General features: G+C 37.8%; 1 protein-coding gene across 1 annotated transcript in view; it reads right to left on the reverse strand.

Moving 5' to 3' along the window:
• The window catches only part of LOC147024132 (phospholipid-transporting ATPase ABCA1-like), a 315313-nt gene that overhangs the window by 75861 nt on the left and 219560 nt on the right, over window positions 1–19892 (reverse strand). The window contains exons 37-41 of the mRNA XM_085883724.1: window positions 9477–9624; window positions 6676–6799; window positions 4878–5007; window positions 2033–2153; window positions 1655–1717 (exon numbers count right to left, since the gene is read on the reverse strand). Coding sequence (XP_085739850.1) covers window positions 1655–1717; window positions 2033–2153; window positions 4878–5007; window positions 6676–6799; window positions 9477–9624 — 586 coding nt within the window. The remainder of the gene's footprint in view (window positions 1–1654; window positions 1718–2032; window positions 2154–4877; window positions 5008–6675; window positions 6800–9476; window positions 9625–19892) is intronic.

Genomic DNA, 19892 nt, shown 5'->3' on the forward strand with positions numbered 1-19892 from the left:
TAAACCAGACAATTATTTTGGAGGTCAACATCGACCAAAAGGTCAACATAGGCCAAAGGTCACCAACTTAGGTGGAATTTCTAAAATCCTCAATTTTCATCCCATTGACTTGAAATTTCAAGGATTTGTACATCAGGTCACTGGATTCATCCATCAAGTATTTTGGAGCTCAACTTAAGCCAAAAAGTCAACATAGGCCAAATTTCTAAAATTGTCAATTTTCATACGATCGACTTGAAATTTGAAGAGGATTTGCGTATTTGATCATTGATTTCAACCACCATTTATTTTCAAGGTCAAATTTGTTTTATGAATTTTGCAAGTATTGTGCTCTGCATGACATATTTATTGTTACTTGCAAAACTGAAGATTTTTCAAGTATATTGGTTCGTCGATTTTGTTCTTCTGTCTGTCTGTATGTATGTCTGTTTATCACCTTCAGGTCACAATTTTAAACCAATCTTCATGAAACTTCACCACATGGTAGAGTTTGTCATAAGGAAGAAGTCTATTGTTTGATGTCAAAAGGTCAACATAGGCCAAAGTTCAACAACTTCGGTGAGATTTCTAAAATCCTCAATTTTCATCCGATTCACTTGAAATTTTAAGAGGAGTTCCACATTTGGTCATTGCATTGAACTAGCAATTATTTTTGAGGTCAAATTCGTTTTATTGATTTTGTAAGTACCGTGCTCTGCACGATGTCTTCTTCTTGTGTGTTTGTTTGTTCATGTGCAGGATATCTCAAAAGGTTGTGGAGGGATTCAGATGAAATTTGGTGGGTGGGTTTGGTGTGTGACATGGATGAATTGATCCAATTTTGGTGAAGATCCGAACCTGGATCTGGATAGGAGAATTTTAAAATTCTTAAAGTGATTCTTCACCATTGAGAGATGGGGCCAAAAACGATAGATAGCATGATATTTCAAAAATTGATTGGGCCTGATATGTTCTAATGGATCAGGCATTGCATGGCAGAGATATGTGCTCTACTGAGTGCCCTTCTAGTTGTAATTAGAATGGCACTCGGTGGAACGCATACTTCAGTGAGGCTGAACAGTTGACGTTTTCTATACCACTGATAGGCCAGATCTGGATCCGGACCTGAACCACAATCTAATCAGCTTGTTCTTATCACCTAAACAGCTCATCCGCCTAGTTTTGTCATAAGCCATCCACAACTTTTTGAAACATCATGCTATATATTGTTTTGGCCCTAACTCTCGATGGTGAAGAATCATTTAAAAAAGAAAAAAAAATTCTCGTATCCAAATCCAGATCTTCACCAAAATCTAATCATTTCGTCTTTGTCACCCACCCAATCCGTCCACACATTTTGGTCCAAATCCATCCACAACATTTTGAGATATCGTGCTATATATCAGTTTTGGCACTATCTCTCATTGGTGAAAAATCACTTTAAAAATTCTCGTATCCGAATCCAGATCTTCACCAAAATCTAATCAATTCGTCCATGTCACACGCCCAATCCCTCCACCAAATTTTATCCGAATCCATTCACAACTTTTTGAGATATCCTGTTCACAGACAGACAGGGTTGAAAACAAAACCTCCATCCACCTTTGTCGGCGGAGGTAATAAGCAAACAAAAGATGTTGATCATCAAGAATGATTCATAAGAGCTTGTAACTACCTCGCCTGGTCGTACTCCCAATGTGATCCTGTCGACAGCAGGCCCTCGTTTCTTGTTGTACACCTGCACTCAATATCCAAAATGTACATCCAATGGGTGTTAAGTAAAAAAAAATGTGGATATTCATAATGTAAACTATAAAACCAGATCTTACAGAAGCAAGGCAGCCTTAATTGGAAAGAAGGTACCTGCTGAAGGTTGCATGCAAAAATTAACTTTACAAATCAAAAAGTTACTCTGATGTACCTACAATAGATGCATTCTACTTAATGCATTTCAAACAAGTGTGCCATTGAATCATCATGAATTTAACGTTTTGATTTGTTTTTCTTTTAAAATGTACTAACAAGCAGAGATGATCATACATTTTCAGGTCACCTTAACAATATCCATGATGCGTAGAGAGTCATTGCTGGCCCTTCCACTCAGAACCCTATCTCTCTCCCTGGCTACGTCATCATCTTCATTGCCAATGTGAGGTAAGGCCATCTTTATACGTCTGCAGTCACAGCATCAACAAAGAACTGAATTGCACAATAATCATTTCATGAACAATATTTGTGTTTCAATTAATTGTGCATAATGTGAAGCATTTTGTCCATGTTCGATAGCACATGTTTTCACAAGTTGTTATTAAATTAATGGGATACTTCACGAGATTCAAATGCAACTATTTGGCATGATCTCAGACCATAAGTTTAGTTTTCATCCTGGACATACTGTTGCTGCTCTCCTAACAATGGAAAGAGACCCCAAATCTCAGGCAAGCAATCAGGGTCGTCTCCCTAAACACATCTCATGGATATCACACAGTCTGTTACCCTGTCGTACTCTCTAAACTCTCAGACGATGGAATTCAAGGCCATCACCTCTCATGGCTTACTGACTTCTTCCACTCTCGTAGTCAGCACGTGGCTCTCAATGGAAACCCCTCATCTCCTACCTCTGTATATGGTGGAGTGGCCCAAGATAGTGTCGTGGGCCCAGTCATATTACTCATCTTCATCAATGTTCTTTCTTATTCCAAAGAAAAACTTCTATCTTTTTGTTGAAGACTCCATCCTCTGCTGTAGCATTCTGTATCCTTCACATAGGCAAGCAGCAGCATCTTTCCTCTCGACAGACCTTGACAGAATGAGAAGCTGGTCTAACACTTGGAATATGTCTTCACAAATATGTTAACCACCCCCCCCTCCCCCATACCCCAATCCCTCTTCCTTCCAAATTTCCAATTTTCTCTCCTGAGAGTTTCCTTCTGTAATCATCTTGTCCATCTCATGAATCCTGTCCTGCCACCTGCTCCCCCATTCCTCCCCATACCCATTATTTGTCCAAGTCTCCCTTTATCTTGGCTTTCAACTCTGCTATTGGTGTTTTCCCCCTCTCTCTGCTGTTCCTTTTGTCCTGTTGTGTCCTGATACATTCAGTGTACTAATACTTGCTCTTCCATGAGCCTTGACTTTCTATACAAATAAAAAATCCTGGCAAATGTCATACTCTCACTCTATCTCCTCAAAATAATAGTGAGGTGAACTCTCCTCCACTTCCTTGACAAACATCTCAATTAAATTCAGTCCCTCAATTTTTAGCCTCATCATCAATCACAATCTTTCTTCAGCAAACCACATATCAGAGCTGGCCTCCAAAGCTAGTCGCCAACTGGGCATCCACCGTCATGCCAACTCTTTCTTTGGAAAATCCAAACGTCCAACAACCAACAAGGCCTTCATTGACAGTTGGATTGAATGCTGCTCTCCTCTTTGGTCTGGAGCCCCTGCCACACACAGTTCACATCTTGCTGCCATGGAGTGCAAGGCCCTCAAAACATGACAAAACTGAATCTCTGAGCCTATTGCTCCCACATCACAGACAATTTGGCCTCTCTGGAGTCCACAAACTCCTTTCTGTTCTTGCAACATCTTCCATTTCCATGCTCTGCACCCCACCCTCCTCTACACTATATTCCCTCCCCAAGGTAATTTCTCACCTCCACTCATTTTTTCCTCTTTTCTCTCACCGATGAAACCAACTTCCTCAGTCTGTTCAATCTCATTCTTCAGACCAAGACAGCTGTTTACCTCCTCCTCAGGTCATTTCCCATCCCAACTCTTGATCTTTCCTACCCCCATTAATCCTCCCCATGCACTCACTCCCTTTGTTTGACAGATGACTGAGTTTTCTCTCTTCTCCCTACACCCATCCTTCCATTTATTTGTTCAATTGCTCTTTCATCCCATTTTCACTTCCTGTTCTTTCAGCCCCTAACTTGTGCCTGAGCTTGTATCCAACCTGTTCACCAACATATCCTCCCCCCCCCCCACCTCTTTCCTCTCCACTTACCTTCCTCCAAGTGTCCATCTGTTGTATCCTTCTACCCTGCTTTTAAAGTGTCCATCTGTCGTGTCCTTCTACCCTGCTTTTGATGTCTAGCTGTTTTGTTCTCTTCTGTTCTTATTAAAACAGAAATTCTTTGTTCTTTGTTCTATTCTTTGTTCTTATTAAAAACACCTCACCACCATGTACTAAAAAAGACTTCACACCACATTTTTAAAAACCACCTCCCCTCCACATTAAAAAACCACCTCACCACCATGTTATTAAAAACACCTTACGTTATTTTTTAAAAAAAAACACATCATTAAAAACACCCACCACATTATTAAAAACATCTCACCGCCATGTAGTTCAAAAGACCTCACCACATGTTGCTACAGAGACAGGCTTGTTTTAAACGAGAATAAGTAATTATCAATGAACAGGAAACAAACATTATAAGTATATGTGGAAAAATTATGGGTGCTCTGCCATCTCTGCCAGTTCTCTGCTATCTGGGCGAAAGTACTGGTATGGTTCACCAGAGGACCTGGGTTTGATTCCCGGTCTGGGCCCGTAATTTTTCCACATATACTTATTCTCCAAGTACGTGAGTTGCTGTGTTGTCATGATTTACACCAAGCAGAAGTCAAACATTTATTTTGCAAATGCATTTATAATATTATTGATGAGTTACATTTTTATAAGCAATTGAAATTGAAGATTTTTCATACATTTAAAAAAAAAAATACCCTTATGACATACACAAGGGAGGGAAAGGTGCATCCCGGAAGTTTGGTGCAATTTCACAACGATTTGAGGGGGTAGTTCAGTAACAATGCAACACAGGACAACATAACACAGACACTGCACAGATATATATATATGTATATATGTATAGATATTTGACCTGGTCCTGCAGAAGAAATGGTATTGGATGAAGATATTTATGAGGAAGAAGACTGGACCTTCCACTGCCATTGCAAAGAGGTTACGCCCAACAATGTCCCACGTAAACGGGTCTTGAAAAGTGTCCAGACCTGACCAAGAAACATGTTAGATCAATTCTTGTCTATGTACTGACTTTTGTGATTGCAATTGCTTTTGGTTTAAATCGTTAATTAATGCCAGTTTGCTGCAGTTTTATTAAGTTTAGGACTAGTCAATGATCCCTTTGCCTGTTTCCCACTTCAGAATGGAAGCTGGGTGGAATGGAAGGGGTGACTGCTGAATTCAAGTTAGCCCAGAATTCATTTTCCTTTAATATGGAGGGGCCTAATCCTGCCATTTTCCCCCTTGTGAAAATGTTTTTCCTGTCTATGGTTTGTCAATGCAAACGATTTTTTAAAACCTTGTTAATAAAATTTGATCTTTTAAAGTACAAAAATCTTCTTCATCCTATAATAATTCAATAAGTTTCTCTTTGTGGGTGTTTGTTTGTTTGACTTATATGCACTCCTGATCTAATGGATGGAATGAATTGAAAACCAGTAGTTGTAGTTGTGAAGGTTTTTGTGTTTTATGTGATTTTAAAAAAATTCATGGTCATGGGGTTTCAGGGTTGAGGAGGAACAAAATTATCTCCATGTAAATATGTATGACATAGTACCAATCCTGGTGGGAGGGGTATGAAAAGTTGTACTAAAATACACCAATTAGCCTTTGGAGGAATTAACCCGTTCATGAGGATGAGTTCCTCGCTAGTATTTTCACACAAAGTAACATTCTGCTTCCTGGGACAAAACAATAACAATGTTTCAGTTTTGTCCCTAAATAGTCCAGCCCGATTCCACACCAATTTCACTGCTTATCTCATCCCTGTCCAAAAATGGCCTGACGAGGCATGATGTTCCCTGATAATCTGGTAATGGGAAAACTCTTAGCTTGACTTTGCCTGACCTGACCCTGCCCAAAATTTATATAGTGTAAAAAGGGCATTTTTTACAGCATCCTATCATTGTGGCCATTATAATCGAAGCTCTGACAGGATGGCCTACAGGTATGCACGTTTGCCAATAAGCTGTCTCCCCTGGGCTTGAATCCCAACCCAGCTGTAAACTGTTGTCCCAGTGTTTCACAGGCAGGATGATTCATCAATGTGTGTGCCGTCACTCAGATGGATGTTAAAGGAGCGTCCCGTCTGCCGAAATTAATTGGTGGACATTAAATATCCCATGGTGTCCTTCGCGAATAGTAGATGAGATAACCCTGGTACCATGATCAAATTCTAAATTCCTGCGCTAACTTGCAGGAGGCATTGTATCAGCAGCACAGCTGTGCCCTCAGCCAATGATGCTATGTCACAGCCTTGTGCTGCATATGAAAGAAGAATATATCAAAGATTAGAAAAGCTACCAGCAATATTGTAAAGGACAATGATTTATTGTACTTTTAACTTTCATCATTTTGCACAGAAGCATTGCATTTAAACTCTTAATGTAGCCAAATTTCATACCAGGTAATGAAGAAAGGGCAGAAAAACATGACTTAAGTGACTGTTTTCTTCATCCAGCAAGTATAGTTTCTACCTGGCGACCAAAGATGGTGCTTGGCTACAACAAAATGTTGCTTGCTCCACAGATCATCCCAACAAACTTGAACATAGATGTTGCATGTGCATCAGTAGCAATGCCATGAAATTCAGGTTAGAATAACTGCCTTTTGTAGCATAATGTTTACAAACAGAGGGAAGGGAAAAAGGCACTGACCAAACTTGGCCGCTCGGTCGGCGATTTTCTGGTTCTTGGCAAGGTCAATTAGACCACGACCAAGGCAGAAATGTGGGAAAACCAACAGATATTTTTTCAGCAAGTCGTTCACCGACTTCAGATCCTGTCAAAAAGATTAGTGGGCCAATTTTAAGTCGAAAACAAGTCTCTTTCAATAGTCATAATATAATTAGTAAACGATGTGATAGAGGAGATTGGGTAGCTGATAGCTACTTCATCTACATGTTTGCTAAGTGTGACACAAAATACATTGGTACAAGTAGCATTACAAAAGCCTCTGTTATTTTCACTGGTCCAAATGAATGTGAAATAATGTTCCAGGAAGCTTATACCATTGCACAAGTGTTAGTCATCTTTGTTAACATTTTTAAAGCCTCGTAGGAAATCTGTGGAAGGAACTACACTAAACTTGGCATCGATCTTACTCATGGTTCTCATAATCAAGTGTGTTTCAGCTGTTCCCCAGCTCACATTTCAATTCCATCATCATGATGTGAATAAATGGTACTTTTGGCTGCTCTTCAAATACCTCATGTGGGATTTCAATCAAAATTATTGATTAAAGTCATTGCTCAACCATATGGAAAAAGTATCAAGACATCTCTAATATCTTCAAAGAAGTCATCAGAGACTATTAGTGTCACTTAGGTCCACACTATTTAGTTGTCATAAATGTGAGAAGTGATTTGTGTGAACCCAGCAGACATAATCCAAAGATGTAGCGATGAAAAGCAAATCAATGCTTCCCATTGATATTTGTGGTACATCATCTGATGCCATAGCCCCCAATCAATACTGCAAAAGCAAATTTATATATTTCTTTATATATACTTCAAAAACTAAAAAATAATACTGAACCAAATCCAACCAAATTTGCATGTTGAAGAAGGGTACCCCATGGATGGTTTCTGTCTGGGTAGCATATCGAATCTGAGGGAGGGGTTCAAGGTGGGGGAAGCCCCCGGTGGTAGCTGGTATTACAAGTCATCTTCTTGAACAAAGAAAGTTTAAACAACATTATGATGAGGGTGAAATCTGAGAGGGAATCACTCAAATTTTTCAAAAACTTTAATTTCCCTGATTTTAAACTGAGGTCCAACACGGAGGTTCGTAGCGAAGTGGAAGTGATTTTTGAAATCGAAACAAAATTGAAATCCCAATCCATTGTTGACTAATTTCCTTGTTGTTCTTGTTGAAGTGAAGTGATGTCATGCAATGTCCTTGTCCTATACGTAATCAATGTGCAAGATTCTTCATAAGCCTTCAAAATTAAGAGTAAAAATCACCAAAACCTTTGGCAAAGCTGCAAGACTATTAGCTTTTCCATCTGAATCAAGCCAAATAATTCTCTTTTACTGCTGGGTGGAACAATGCCAAACTGCTTGTAATTCAGGCTCCCCCTGTAAGATAGTGGCAGACTTATTGCTGTTGCAGGGTTTGTTTCTACAATTAATGCCCCCAATTTTTTTATGGTACCACAGAGTTTCTTTGACCCCTAAGAGTAGTAAACCACCAATTAGAAGAAAAAAATCCTTTCTTATTTCTTCCTGAATCTGCAATTTCACAAGTAACAAACAGACAGACAGACAGACAGACAGACAGACTAACACATGCGACCAACCAATATACATGAAAAATCTTCGATTTTTGCAAGTAACAAACAAATACAGAATGAAAAATCACTCAGAGTGACACTTGGTGAAACAGAACAGCACTCGGTGGAGTGCATATCTCCACCAGGCTGAACAGTTTACATTTTTACACTGATACAACAGTTTACACTGATAGGTTGGATCTGAATTTGGACCTCACCAAAATCGAATTGGCTTGTTCTTGTCACCTAACCAACTCATCCACCTAGTTTTGTCATAACTCGTCCACAACTTTTTGAGACATCATGCTACACATAGTTTTTGGCCCCCCATCTCTCAATGGTGAAGAATCACTTAAAAATTAAACAATCTCATATCCGGATCTGCATTCGGATATGGACCTGAAATTGAACCGATTCGTCCTTGTCACACACCCAACTTGTCCACCAAGTTTCGTCCGAATCCGTTCACAACCTTTTGAGACAATGTGCTGTATATTGTTTTGGCCCAATCTCTCAATGCTGAAGAATCACTTAAAAATTCTCAGATCTGGATCCAGATTCGGATCTTCACCAAAATTATGCATTGCTGTCCTTGGCTGGTCACCTCTATGCACAAAAAATTCAGAAGGATTGCTTGATAACTGTGGCCAAAAATTGTGACGAACAGACAGACAGACAGATAAACAGACAGACGCTACAGACCAACATACTTGGCAAAAAAATTAATTTGCCAAGTAATAACACACGTGACCAATCAACCAACCAATATACTTGAAAAATCTTCACTGTTCACAAGTAACAGACAGCCAGACAGATGGGGGTGAAAACATTTACCTCTGCAACCTTTGGGGACAGAACAAAGGAACAAAGGAAATTTGACACAGAAGGATGCCATTCACCCCCATCATACCTGCGCTACAGCAACATCAGCTTACATAAATCCGTCAAAGCTAACGACTTAATTTAATTGGGAGGGGTGTTGAGGAGGAGAGGGTATGAGAAAAGTGTGGCAGACTCAGGGACATCATCGGCGTGTTAAAAAAAAATGAAAAAAATTAGTTTGTTTCTTTTCAATGACATTTCATTCTCTTGATGAAATTATAATAAAATTGGTACACAGCCTTTCTCATCATTATGGTAAAATTCCTGATTTCACACACAATGTGAAGGCAAAATGATAACCTACGGAGTTGTTTGGGATGAGTTCCAAAATAAACGTTGCAAGACTGCCATTGATACCAACAAAGAGGTTGGCTGAAGTCAGTGACACATAGGCTGTGCTGGGCACTGAGAACAGGAAAGAAGCAGGATACATGAGTGGTGTGATGGACCATCTAGGGGTAGTTTGGAAAACACAGAAAAAAAATTTGAGGATGGATCAGCGAGGTGATCAAGCTACATTTTAACAAGTATCTTTTGTGCTCATGTTATGCATGGATTCCATCAAAAGCTTATCAAGAGGCACATTATTGCATTCTTCTCAACACCTTTACCAATTCCACTGATTTATTTTGGAAAAGGAAAACTAAACTCAGATTTCTAAGATTTAGTTACAGGATCTGATGATTATATTAAAGTAATGAACTGTGAAACAGTGAATGCAAGTTAATGGATACAGCAGACCCTCCCCATTAGCGGAGAACCAACTGTAAAATTTATCGACCTTTTTGCCTAAATTAGTACTGTGCATACTGTACAGTGAAAATGAAAAACACTTAAAATTGTACATGATGATGATGAAGAAGAAGAAGGGCATTGGATGTTATTAAAATGACGTCAACGTCCATGGCTTAGGGTTGTAAGGGTAATCAGACGTTGTGAAGAAGGAGGTGATCTTTGTCTGCTTTGCCTTGTTCTGCATGTCTTTGCAGACCTCCGTTTAAAATGCCATGACAGTGTCCATGTCATGCTTTAATTTCAAGCACCTCTCCATGAGGACTAGCGAAAACCTCTCCAGATATATGTGCCTCATTCCGCTATATCCCAAGTGGATTCTTTCACACTTCTCAACCTTGTCTTATTCCCCCTCCTCGCTTCAAAACAAACAAAGAAATATTTTTGCTCGAAAAATATCGCAAACTTGTTCTGCCTCTTATTTTCTTCTTTGGTTCATTCTTTATTTCTTCCTTTCTCACTACCTCCCAATTGAACCAACATTCCTCAAAATTGAATTAAGTTGCTTCTTAATTTTAAACCTTTTAATAACATTTCATAATGTTACATTTGCCTAATTTCACAAAAACCCCACATATTCTTCTCCTTCAGAACACCCGCATGTTCTTCTTCTTCATAACTATTGACTGTCATGAAGACCGCACAATGTAATTAAAAGACTGGTGAAAAATAAATCACACAATAACAAACTAAATCACACGATGTCAAACTAAATCACATGAGTAGTTGGGCTTTGGGGCTTCAAGAACATCCCAAATTTTACATGCAAGTGAATGGGGGGAAAGGAAAAACTTATTGACTAGCCCTTCAAGAGCACTCAAAACCAAAACTCTTCTCCCACTTCTCTTCGGAGGGGGGAATTAACTGCAACAAAGGGCTCTTCTTATCATTCTCTAATACGTCCCCCCTCTCCTTTCTCCTTTCTTGAAACATTGAATAGAGGAATTCTGAGATCTCTCTTTCCCACTCTGCCAGTGAATCAACAAATATTCTTTTAATCCTCAATCTCTCAAACAACTTCATTCTCTTACTACTTGTATCTCCATCGAGTATATTAACAAACAATACATATTTTTGTTATTTCTCCAAACACCTCCTTTGACCCAGTATGAAATGATACACCCCTCTCAATTATCCTGTCTGGAAACCTCCAGAGCCACACACCATCTTAAGATTGTAGTGAATTTTTTTTTTACTTAATAAATACAATGTTTCAAAACACCAAAGACAAATTTCAATTAATCTCTCCCATTAAAAAGGAAAGTGAAATATATTGCTCCAATGTAAAAGTGAACAAAGATGATTTTAATAACTTCTGGATAAAACCTATTATGAAAGATAATAGGAGTTCCTCAATTCGCTTTGAAGGAAGAGCATTTTCCCTCAATGGGAAAACATCATTTAAAGTAGTCCTCACATAAGTTTCACCTTTACTTCTTGAGATCTATAGTAAACTAGAGGAGGTAATAAAAGTTGTAAAATAATCACAAAAGAAAACCCTTTTTACTGAGGCAATGGATAAAGAGGATAAAACTATTAGTAGTAAATGTGGAGAAATTTGGGTTTTCTTAAATAACCCTAAAGATGTAAACCTTGAAGAAATGGCAGATGTAAATATCTCGGGTGAAATGACATTTCATTCAGTAGTAGTTAGGAACCATTTTAAAATTACCTTCAATCGAAAAAAAATGTAGCAGTTGAATCTTTTAATGAAAAAAAGTATGTGGATATAGATGGTAATGTTTTTTCCACTAATTAAATACGAGTCATTATTCAAGTGAAGATTTTGAAGATTATACGAGTGATGATAGTATCTGTTGGAACAGAAGACAGTTATGATACTGAGAGTTCAAAGTTATGATACTGTTCAAATGATAGTTATAAAAGTAGTTTTATAGATGATTGTAAAAGCACCAATGAAAGTACTGAAGATGATACCGAAGATGAATTCTGTTTTGAGTAAAGTTTTACAACATAAATATGAATAGTATACTAGATATTGAGCCTCTTGAATTCCATGATTCTCCATATGACAAATTTGAGAATTGTCCTGCATGTGATAGAGTTGGATTAAACACAGAGTCAAAGTCCATAAACAATGTATATTATGTGATTATCTTCTAACTAATGAATATATATATATATGTATATATATATATATATATATATATATATGAATACAACTGTTATAAAATTACACCAAAAATGAATTACTTTACAAGATTAATAAGAGAAATGAATGTTAAGTACGAGGGTGATAATACACCTTTTCTGACAAGAGAAGAGACTGAACAAATGATGGTAATGTTTCATGCATTGATGATGTATATTATTCACAATTGTCATTTTTGGGGAAATATCAACACAAGATATTGTATAAATAAAATAATGGATTATCTTGAAATTAAACCTGAACTCAGGATAAAACATAGAGTTTCTATAAAAGCCTATAAAATTTTAAATAATGTATATTCTACATATATACATGAATGATTTTTTTACCCATTTGGGGAAATAAGATAAAATTTAACAACCATAAAAATCTTCCAAATTCATTAAGATTAAATTCTAATCGCTGGTGTAAGCAGATGTTGAAAAACCTGCCTGCTTTTGAAGATGCTCCTCACTCCCAACTTTTTAGATTTTGATAATTCCATCATTTTCACAAAGTCAAGTTTTCAACCTGAGTATCAACGACTCTCACAAGGTTTTAATGTGGGTCTTCAAAAAGAAGACATAATTGGTTTATTTAGACTTCAAAACAAACTAAATGATTATAATATTGAAGATATAATACAACTATTTTGTGATACACAGAAATGTAAAAAGAAATCAAAACATATAACTTTTATTCTTCGGGATAATACGGATGATATACCTTCACCCCAAGATATGGATATATCAAAAAAGAATCTCGTCATCTTTTATGATTGTGTTAATGAGAGAAACCAAACGGTTATGGATAGTTATTACACAAGAGGGAGACATACTTATTGTAATTGTATTTATCTTAGTCAATCATATTTTCAACTCCCTCATCACTTGATAATAAATAATGCTAATACTTTTATTTTATTCAAGTTAAATTCAATAGATATAAATAATTTTTGGAGAGACAATTGTTCTATGTTGTGTAGTAAAAAAGAATTTGAGGAGTATATGAAACACACGACTGGAAATATAAATATATTGTTGTGAAACAAGATGAGATACAAAATGATATTTTTCAAGAAATAAATGGATGTGAAAGAACAAGCAAGAAGGTTTAAGGAGCATCAACAGTTGGTTTCAAAAGTTTTAAAACAACAGGAAGACATAACGAAGAAAGAGATACAGAAACTAATGGGTGAAGAAGCGTTTGAAAGAAAACAAGATAAATTTTTTTAACTACTTTTTTTAAAAAAACTTCCCAACTCCTGCAATATAGTGGACCTGCATAGCTCCTGCAATATAATGCACTCCTAAAAAATATCAAATGTTAAAAGATTTTAGACAAATGACAGATGAAGAACTAGAATATATAGGAGAATTAAAATATGATTATGAAGGATTCTTTCAACAACCGGAAGAGATAAATCAACCCGCTGATTATGTTGTGAATGTTCTCCAAAACAATGAATATTCAACAGATTCAAAAACCATAGCAGGTCTCATTCCCACAGAAGAACCAGCAATATTCTATCTTGTTCAAGAAAAGTTATTGATATATAATGATGAATTGAGGTTCTTGAGTTCTGTCTGACCACCTGTTAAATTAACCCCCAGATTAATGTTTCTTCTTATAAAAGATGGATATTACATTTTAGCCAAGAATCGTGTCTCAGATTATTTCAATGAGCCATTGAAAATGAAAAATGAGGATGAAAGAGCATATATTGATATACTAAACTCACTTGATTATGGGGTTAGTGTTGCTGAGAGAAGGAGGAAGAATGAAAAAGAGTGATCACACATCTTGGTTCCCATACCCACTACAACTTGACGCAACAAAATAATATGAGGCATCTTTATTGTCTATGGAAATTTATAATACCTTGTTTAATATCACAGATAAAAATGACAAGTTCAGTCTTAATCTGGGAAGCGGTTACATAACGATAACAGTTTCACCTGGAGCATACGAGATTTCTCAAATATCTTCTGAAATTGCTCGCCTTGTGAAAGAACAAGGTGATGAATCAAAAAATATTGTTATAAATATTCAGAAACATACTTCAAAATCAACAATTACACTTAAAAATAACTACAAGGTTGATTTCACAATTGATAATTCATTTAGAGAGCTATTGGGTTTCTCTTCAAAAAAAGATTGAAGCTAATGGAATGTTTTATCATGATAATGTCATTCAAATATCCTTAGGCATAAATTCAGTATCAATTCACTGTGATTTGATTGATGGTGCTTATAATGATGGAATAAGAACAAATACAATATCTTCATTCAGTGCATACTCAACCCCAATTGGTTATAAACTCAACATGGAACTGAAAAATCTGGTTTATCTTCCCGTGTCTGGAAAAACCGATACAGATATCTGTCTGTCTGGATACTCTGTCTGGATACAGAGTAAATTTTAGGATAACCGATAAAGATAATCACATGATTTCTTTTAATGGAGAAATTATATCCATCAGAATTCACCTACGTGAAGTTTTCCAACAAATAAATACAACGGTTATTATAAGGAAGCATGAGTTGGGAAAATCTATACTAATAAAAGCCAATGTGTGTGTGTGTCTGTGTCTGTCTGTGTCTGTGTCTGTGTCTGTGTCTGTGTCTGTGTCTGTGTCTGTGTCTGTATATATATATATATATATATATATATATATATATATATATATATATATATATATATATATATATATATGTATATATATATATATATATATATATATATGGGGAGTCAGAATGTGGAATGGAGTCCTCCCAGGGTGGGCTCAAAGTATCCACCTTCATTTTTTGAAGGGGTCACGATTCACGGACCAAGCTGTGAAGTTTCTTTATATATGTGTTTCAGAAGGTGGAATGGATCATTCACAGGTCTTGAAGTATCCACTGTCAGTATTAATCACCAGCATGCTTCTTTTTTTTTGCAGCTAAGTATGATATCTTGTCACGATGTTTTGTTTTCGATGCTTATGCCCGATGGGATCATAAGGTCATACGTGAGCGGCACTTCAATGTTTTCAGTGATTGCTTTTGGTTCATTTTTCCAAAAATCTTCTGGAACTGGAATATCAAAGGTTTTGCAGATGTGCCAGCATATTACTTTACAAACTCTGTTGTGACATTGTGTGTAGAGCTGTTCTGACATATTTTTTTTGTGTTCGGTCATTAAGTGTCAAATATCATTCTCTTTGCTGACCCCACCAAGACCCACCAAGACCAAGACCCCACCAAGACCAGTCTGTTTTTTCCGCCTCCTCTCCCCCACCCTTTTCTCTCACTCTGTTCCCTCCTCACTACCCCCCTCCTCATAAAATGCAGCACTTTCCTCCCACACCTCTGTCATTCTCTCGCTGTCTCTGCCTCTGTGTGCGTGTGTCTGTCTCTCTCTCTCTCTCTCTCTCTCTCTCTCTCTCTCTCTCTCTCTCTCTCTCTCTCTCTCTCTCTCTCTCTCTCTCTCTCTCTCTCTCTCTCTCTCTCTCTCTCTCTCTCTCTCTCTCTCTCTCTCTCTCTCTCTCTCTCTCTCTCTCTCTCTCTCTCTCACGCACCCCTCCCTCCCACAGTGAATATCAATGTTTGGTGAGGTGTCGTTCTCACCACCTCCCCCCTGACTCCCCTACCTTCATCCTCTCTGCCTCCCCTTTACCATCTCACACTACACCTGCCTCCTCAATCTATCCCTCCCTCCTTCTCCCCACCCCCCCCCCCACATTTTATTGACCCGTCAGCAAAACGACGGATTGTACTTGCTAGTATAAAATAATTACAGGGGATGGGAAGTTCCTTTCCCCATACTATAAGGGTGACGGTATGTATCTTGATAGAGGCTACTATAAACCGAAGAGACAATGGGAAGTGGGACATCAATTTAGAAATAAAGAAGATGGGATAATTGATACTCTAATGGGTATAGGTTCAACTATTCTTAAACATAAAGACCTAATTGGTTCAACTGCTTCTGCTGTGGGAAATGTAGCGGCTGCTATAATGAGTATAAAAGATGCCCAAAGGGAATCCCATAAATTACAAGCAATAAAAGAAATTAAGAAAGGCAAAACTCCATTGTCTCCCCAAGAACGACAGAAAATAATTCACACACTTGGATCAGGGTTTCAAAAGTTTTAACATCTTTTTTTTTTTTTTACTAATAAATACAAGTATGGAAGCAATTGATATTATCTATGATTTGGATGATTTTTGACTTTGACAGAAAACTTTGACGGTTGTCAAGAAATGAAGGGAAAAATAGTTTACTCCAATCTTAAAATGGTGTGTGGTTCTGCAATATCAAACTAAATCACGTGATATCAAAATAATCACATATCAAACAAAATCATGTGATATCAAACGAAATCACATTATATCAAATTAATCACACAATATTAAACTAATCACATGATATCAAACTAAAATCAAACTAAATCATGCAATATCAAACTAAATCACATGATATCAAACTAAATCACATGATGTAAAATTAAGTCACATGATATCAACCAAAATCATGCGATGTCAAATTAAATCACAGGACATCAAACTAAATCACGTGATATCAAACAGTCATGTGATATCAAGCTAAGTCACATGATAGCAAACTAAATCACATGATATCAAACTAAATCATGTGACATCAAACGAAATCACACTAAATCAAACAAAATCACATGATACTCTGTGCGGCACAATATCAAAAGCCCAACGATGAGGTGAGACAAAAATGCGGGATTGTGTATTCTCCTGCAAGATAAATGATAAAGGATATTTAATCCATCATGATAAAGCGAGGGACTCATGCCATTATCGGCACATTTTACCACAATAAGTCAACTACGATAGAGCAAAACCGTGATTCAGAAACCCATGTTCAGGGCAGGCCTGATGTATTTCAGTCATTTATACTGTATGTGGAGGCACATGTCTTTTGCTTCTGCAAGTCCATGATTGGTTGTGCAATGTCATGTTTCATAACCAATCTCGGACACCTGATGGTTCTTAGTTGAATTTACTGCTTAATGGTCCTAAAAAAATAGAAGAAAGGAATGCAAAAATGTTGATAATTATCAGAGCTCATAGTAATTCTCAGTTTTCAAAATTTCTAAATTAGCTTCTATTCAAAAATATCATTACACTCAGTAATAATATTGAGACTTCATCTCCATAAATTGTGCTTGAATGGGTCAGGAAACTCTTGGCTATTTAATCCATAAAAGGCTGTGAAAATTATTTTACTGTCCATTGTATTCTGTAGATGCATAAATGTATGGAATTAAGTTTCCCCTCTCTCCTCTGAAGTCAACAAAGAAATGGTTGCAAAAGTTTGGCAAACTCAGTCACCAGAACCTACCAATATAACACTATCCCTGCATCCCTGTTCTATCCCAAAATAGAGGTTGATTAATTTTTGGCAGAAATAAATTGGAGTGAAAGCAATAATTCAATTTTGTAATGACAGACTCAGTGGTGTAATGGTTGGAGTGCCTGTTCTGAGTCTAGGAGGTTGGTGGTGCAAACCCCAGCCAAGTCACACCAAAGACTAAAAATGATATGTGTTGCTTCTTTGCTTGAGCATGGGGAGGAAATTTCTCCTGAGGGAATGTCCCACTGAGTGTGGTGAGAAAGGTGGCACCACTGCTGTCATGTTGCTGTTACTCAGTGTACCCTGGAAAGTGACAGTACTTGCTCCAAGCGCAGTGGCTGTGTTTGTCTCATTAAACAGTGGTGTGTTTTTTCGTGTTCACTTATTAAGCATAACATATCATTCTCCTTGATAACCCCATATATATATATATATATATATATATATATATATATATATATATATATATATATATATATCTATATCTATATCTATATCTATATCTATATCTATATCTATATCTATATCTATATCTATATCTATATCTATATCTATATCTATATCTCTCTCTTTTTCTCTCTCTCTCTCTCTCTCTCTCTCTCTCTCTCTCTCTCTCTCTCTCTCTCTCTCTCTCTCTCTCTCTCTCTCTCTCTCTCTCCTGTTCTCCGCACCCACCTTAATATTCCCGTCAGTGAAGTGATGGGTTGTATTTGCTAGTATATAATAGAGGTAGCCACTAAATTTAAGCATGCTTCCTTAAAGATGTAATTAATTTCACAGATGTTAAAAAAAAACATTAAAATTTTTAGAGTTCATTCGTGGAGTTTTCTTTGGTTAATATAACTTCCTTGCCCTTAGGTGATTGCCTTATCATCCAAACCACAGTCAAATCTGTGCATGTGAGACCTTATTTGTTTTCCTGTTCAAGGTAGCTGCACACACAGATCACCGACGACATACTTTTTCTGAAGTCGGCTCTCAGGCTGAACTCAGATGACATTGGTCCTCAACTCCCAGTCCTCTCAATCAAGCATTTATGTGTGTAGTTCCCCTGTCTCCAGGTCCATATCCTTCGACAACATTTCAATGTAGTTGAGAGCTGGTCTACCTCACTTCAGCCTTCCATATGTTGAGGTGTCCAGAGCATAAAATTGTAAACAGGTTCCTTTTTGGGGTGGTAGCAGTGTCAAGCAATCCTGAGACGTCTTCTAATTTTGATTGATAGCATTAGAAGTGAAATGTTGAGCCCTTTATTTGTCCTATGTTCAGACCAATGGACATTGAAAGCTGAATGAAGATGTCAAGTTGAATTCCCTTCTCGTGGGTTGCAGTGATGGTCCATGCTTCACTTCCATACATCAGTACAGAACTGTTGCCATGAACAGTTGTTCTTTGATATGCTGCGAGAGTGTCGACTTCAATATTCTTGAAAGTTTGTTGCAAGCTCTTCATGCGGCAGCTTTCCTTTGTTTGATATCCTCATCAGCTGTGTTAACCCAGGAACCAAGATACTTGTTGCCATTGACTGTCTCAAGTTATATTCCATGACTAGCAAATACCATGCATCGCTTCGCTGATGGAAATACTTTAGGTGGGGGGGGGAGGGAAAGAAAAAAAATAGGGGGAAAGAGGGAGAGAGGGGTGGGGGAGAAAGTGGGGAGTGTGAAGAGATTAAGAGGAAAGGAGAGAGGAGAGAGGAGGGAGGAGGGGCGAGGAGGGGTGGAAAAGGAAAGACAGTGTAAGGTGAGAGGAAGGGAAGGCAGACGTGCGGTGGAGTGTTAATTACGATTCATACTGTCTTATCAAAATGATTTTGCATAAAAAAAAACAGTGTAGATGGAAACAAAATAATGTCTGAAATCCATTATCTACTGGTCATACTAGAAACACGGCCCGGAGACAAACTCCAGTTCGGAGACAAACTCCTGTCTGGAAAAGTCCGGAGACAAACTCCAATCCAGCCAAAAATATTGCCTGGATTGGTGCTGAGCCAAGTGTCCAGAGACAAACAGCACCCAAATATGTCCGGAGACAAACACCACCCGGATGCTTCCAGAGAAAAACACCACCCGGACGATTCAAGAGACAAACACTGCCCGGATGAGTCCAGAGACAAACATCGCCCAGAGGAGTCCAGAGACAAACACCGCCCGGAGGAATCCAGAGACAAACACCGCCCGGATGAGTCCGGAGACAAACACCGCCCGAATGAGTCCGGAGACAAACTTAGCCCAGACGTGTCCGGAGACAAACTTAGCCCAGACGCGTCAAGGGACAAACACTGCCAAGACGCGTCCGGAGACAAACACCGACCAGACATAACCACCATCCGGATATGGCCAGAGACAAGCAGACACAGAGAGGGAGAGACAGAGAGAGGTAATGCACGATGTTGGGAGGGGGGA

Source organism: Eptatretus burgeri, chromosome 6, assembly GCF_056783735.1.
Source record: "Eptatretus burgeri isolate ZD-2024b chromosome 6, Ebu_testis_v1, whole genome shotgun sequence".
Classification (NCBI taxonomy): Eukaryota; Metazoa; Chordata; class Myxini; order Myxiniformes; family Myxinidae; genus Eptatretus; species Eptatretus burgeri.